The 3,613-nt window shown below is 44.1% G+C and overlaps 1 protein-coding gene across 1 annotated transcript in view; it reads left to right on the top strand.

The window, feature by feature from the left end:
- Positions 1 to 778: 778 nt before the first annotated feature.
- LOC105562740 (annexin B9-like) overlaps positions 779 to 3,613 on the top strand; it is a 6,951-nt gene continuing 4,116 nt past the window's right edge. Inside the window, exons 1-3 of the mRNA XM_012013797.1 lie at positions 779 to 900; positions 2,427 to 2,492; positions 3,278 to 3,613. Of these exons, the coding sequence (XP_011869187.1) occupies positions 2,475 to 2,492; positions 3,278 to 3,613 (354 nt within the window). The 5' untranslated portion in view covers positions 779 to 900; positions 2,427 to 2,474. The remainder of the gene's footprint in view (positions 901 to 2,426; positions 2,493 to 3,277) is intronic.

The raw sequence follows: 3,613 nt of genomic DNA, 5'->3' as shown, positions 1-3,613 counted from the left end.
GACATCCATATCAGTATCTAGTGGATATTTATGTAAGATATCTCCCCAGGTAGCATGCCATATCTAAAAGACAGCTTTAAGACGTCTTTAAGTCAAAAGACGTCTTAAAGACGTCCTTATGATGTCTTTTAGATATGTGTGCTACCTGGGTCTGTAGACTTATGATACAAGTCCTGTAATCATAAGATGATTAGTCAAGTTTCAATATTAGTAAAAAGAAACACTATTTTCGTCAAAAAACTGCTCGGCTAGCGAATCACTGCGAATGGCGAATTGTGCGCGACGTATCGACGAATTTTTGCCGCACACTATATCACGAATATCGCACATAGCTTTATTATTTGATGCTAGATTAGTGCGGTGTACCACGTTTTTTCCCCGGAATTCTCGATGACGTCACGCAGTCGCAGACCCAGCGGAGATGAAAAGAAGGCTCTACCTGCTCCTGTCCTTGCCACCAACCACATCCAGTCACGTGCCACGCTATGCGTCAGCGCTCGTCTCGCTCGTACGCTTTAAGCCTGATCTACAATGTAGATTAGAAATATTCTATTTCGTACAAGCAAATCCATACGCTTAAAAATAATTATCGACAATATGTACGATTATATAATATACAATTCGTCAGCTTGCACAAATTTTTTAAATGTATTTCTCAGTTGTAAAATAGAATCTTTCTAGACAAAGAGGACGTATGTTAGATCAGACTTTACGACACGTGAGACACGTCGCGTCTCGTCGGCGGCGGTGGTGAGCGGTGGGGCGGTATTCAACGGCGTTCAACGGCGTTTTCCGTAGCCTAACGTACACGTCACGGCACTTGCAACGTAGGAGCTCGTCATCTCGCGACTCTTGCAACGTAGGAGCTCGTCATCTCGCAACTCCGCCTCGAGTGAGTAGGTGAGTACCGAGAGCCAGTGACGTCTTAACGCGTTGCGACCGTCCGCAGTTCGTTGGTGTTTCCCGACGAGGGCACATCCACGTTTCGGACGTCGGGCGTCGCCGATCGTTTGTTCTCTCCTCCAGGTGGATACCGTTCCGACATATGCGTGACACGTATCAGCTTACGAATAAATGATCTCGCGATACGCGACTAAGGGCCGGTTCTTTCAACCTCTTGGTAAACTGACGAATAGTTAAATTATATGTCCATCTTTGTCTAACTTGAAGAAAAAACAAAGGCGTACGTGATGATTTAACTATTGTTAACTCGTCAAGAGGTTGGAACACTTGGAACAACCGACCCTTAGGATGCGTTCGAGAGCTCACTATCAGCTACTTAGCACTAGCGTCGTTCTATCTTTCTTCGACGCATAGTGAGATAAGCTTGTTTTCTATTGCTGCACTAGTTCACTAGTGCAGCAAGCTAGAATGAGAAACATATACTTGTTTTACTCTAATTTATTGCACTAGTTTAGCACCAGCGTAGCAACAGAAAACAAGTCTATTGCCGCATAATGACGCATAATGGCGCATACTAACGTATAATAATGTTTTCAGCGCCAAATAGCGCTGATAGCGAGCTCCTGAACGCACCCTTAATAAATCGTGACAGTTTCGCGGGGTCACTCCGGCAATATTCTCTGTAGCGAGTGTAGGGTTCCCATAATAAGAGTTAAGCCAATGTAGTGACGATTACTTATTGGTTGTCTCAATCTGCCGTTTGTAACAGCCAAGCAAACGCGAATTTTAAACACGACATTGATAAATTGGGTTACATGATAGAGACATATAATAAAAGTTATAATGCCAGACTGTGCAGCTCCAGGGTGTTTCAAATTCATCCTCGAAACAGTTCAAAATGTGTCATTTTCCATTCGAAGATATGGAAATAATCAGAGAAGCGCAATCGACGTCTCGCCTGCTGACTGACCCCCAATGTTGAGCCCGTAGTGAATCCTATGAGCAAACTAGGCGTACTGTAAATAAGAAAAAAAAGTATATTTGTAATGTTATTTTCTAAAAAGAAAACATATTTTAGATATCCCTGAGACATTGTTGATACATCTTGGGTATACAAGTTGCGTGGTTTTGAGTTATACCTTACCATAATCCTGTACTAGCACTAGCTGTACTATTTTAGCTGCGGGGCCCAACATGGCGACCATGAGAAGCCTGGAGGGGGTAACGATTGCGCTTCTCTGATTGCTTAGGACTTTAATCAGATCATAGTATGACTAGTAAGTCCACTCTCTGCCGGTCTCTTTGATCTTTGCGATCCCGATCACGTGGTATTCCGTCATACCCGGGCAGAATTTAGCGACGTGTGTGTGTGTGTGTATACGTTACACTATGGTCAGGCTCTGATTAAAGAGTCTGTAGCTAACAAATTGCATAAAGATTGCTGCACGCAAATTGCCATTTAATGGCCAAGAGGCGCGACGCAGATTGAGGAAGTTTGTAATTTTATGCTCTTCTCTGTGCAGGTGCAGGTTATTCTTCCGCTGCGACAGTTAGACTCTTGACCAGGCAAAATGAGCTACGGTTACCAAGTGAGTACATTTGGTGTACAATTGTTACACTGATGCCCTTTTTTTACCAACACAGATTAATTTTAATCCCTGTTTAACTAAATTTTTATCTTTTTCCAACTCCAGAGACTAGAAGATCAAAAGTAAGTTAAACCGAGATCAAAGCTAGTCTGCATTGGTTGAAATTGACATGAAGGGCGTATTTTCAAACTGTGTCGATTTGTCCCTCCAAGACGTGTATACAGAAATTATACACGTGCTTTCTATTATCGTCTGAAACTCTGTATCTATCTATATGTAGCACGCGGAGCTTGGTATCTTGACATTTTTCATCAAAGACAGATACAAGATACATTTTCAATGGATTCAGTCAAGAAAGACAAGTTACGTTCGGCATTGCAAATCCGAGGCGTCAGAGTGCTCTTTTGCATTCGAGTGAGCGAGAGAGGAGAATGAGATAGAAACGGAGGAAGAGCAGTCTGACGCCTCGGATTTGCAATGCCGAACGCAGCTACAAATACAAGTTACGTTTCTTAAATTCCTTCGATTTATGTAGCTAAGGTCTGTTCTTTATAGCTGCACTAGTTCAGAGTTTATTTTTTTTCCCCCTAATGTGGAAGCAGAAAGATAAACTCTGAACTGATGCAATAAGTTCAGCTACAAAGAATAGACCTATAGACTTTTGAGAAAAGATACCAAGCTCTGGTAGCATGTTGACACAGTTTAAAAATGAGCTCGTTTGAGTAGTTAGAAGTTTGCGCATGGTATACTATTTGTTTCTGTATCTCTACCTCGACATATCCAAGGGGCCGCCTGTTCAGTTTCCGGGACGAGCACAAGCGCCAACGTCGTTTGGGGCCCCACCTAACGCACCCTCTGCCCCCGGTGTTCCGCCTTACCCTTCGGCGGCTTTCTCGAACGCGCCGCCGACGTCCTTCGGCATGCCACAGCCACACTCTCAGGCTTCCTATCCGGCTTCCTATCCGACGCATCCCGCGCATTCCACTCCTGGCGGCGCACCAGTACAAACCAGTCCTTATCCCCCGCAACACATGCCGTATTCTCAACCCGCGCATCCCGCTCCTGGCGGCGCACCAGTACAAACCAGTCCTTATCCTCTGCAGCAGATGCCATATCCTCAA

This window comes from Vollenhovia emeryi, unplaced genomic scaffold, assembly GCF_000949405.1.
Source record: "Vollenhovia emeryi isolate VEMERY1.0 unplaced genomic scaffold, V.emery_V1.0 DF939184.1, whole genome shotgun sequence".
NCBI lineage: Eukaryota > Metazoa > Arthropoda > Insecta > Hymenoptera > Formicidae > Vollenhovia > Vollenhovia emeryi.
The sequence above is the reverse complement of the archived record's forward strand: the minus strand, read 5'-3'. Positions and strand labels throughout refer to the sequence as shown.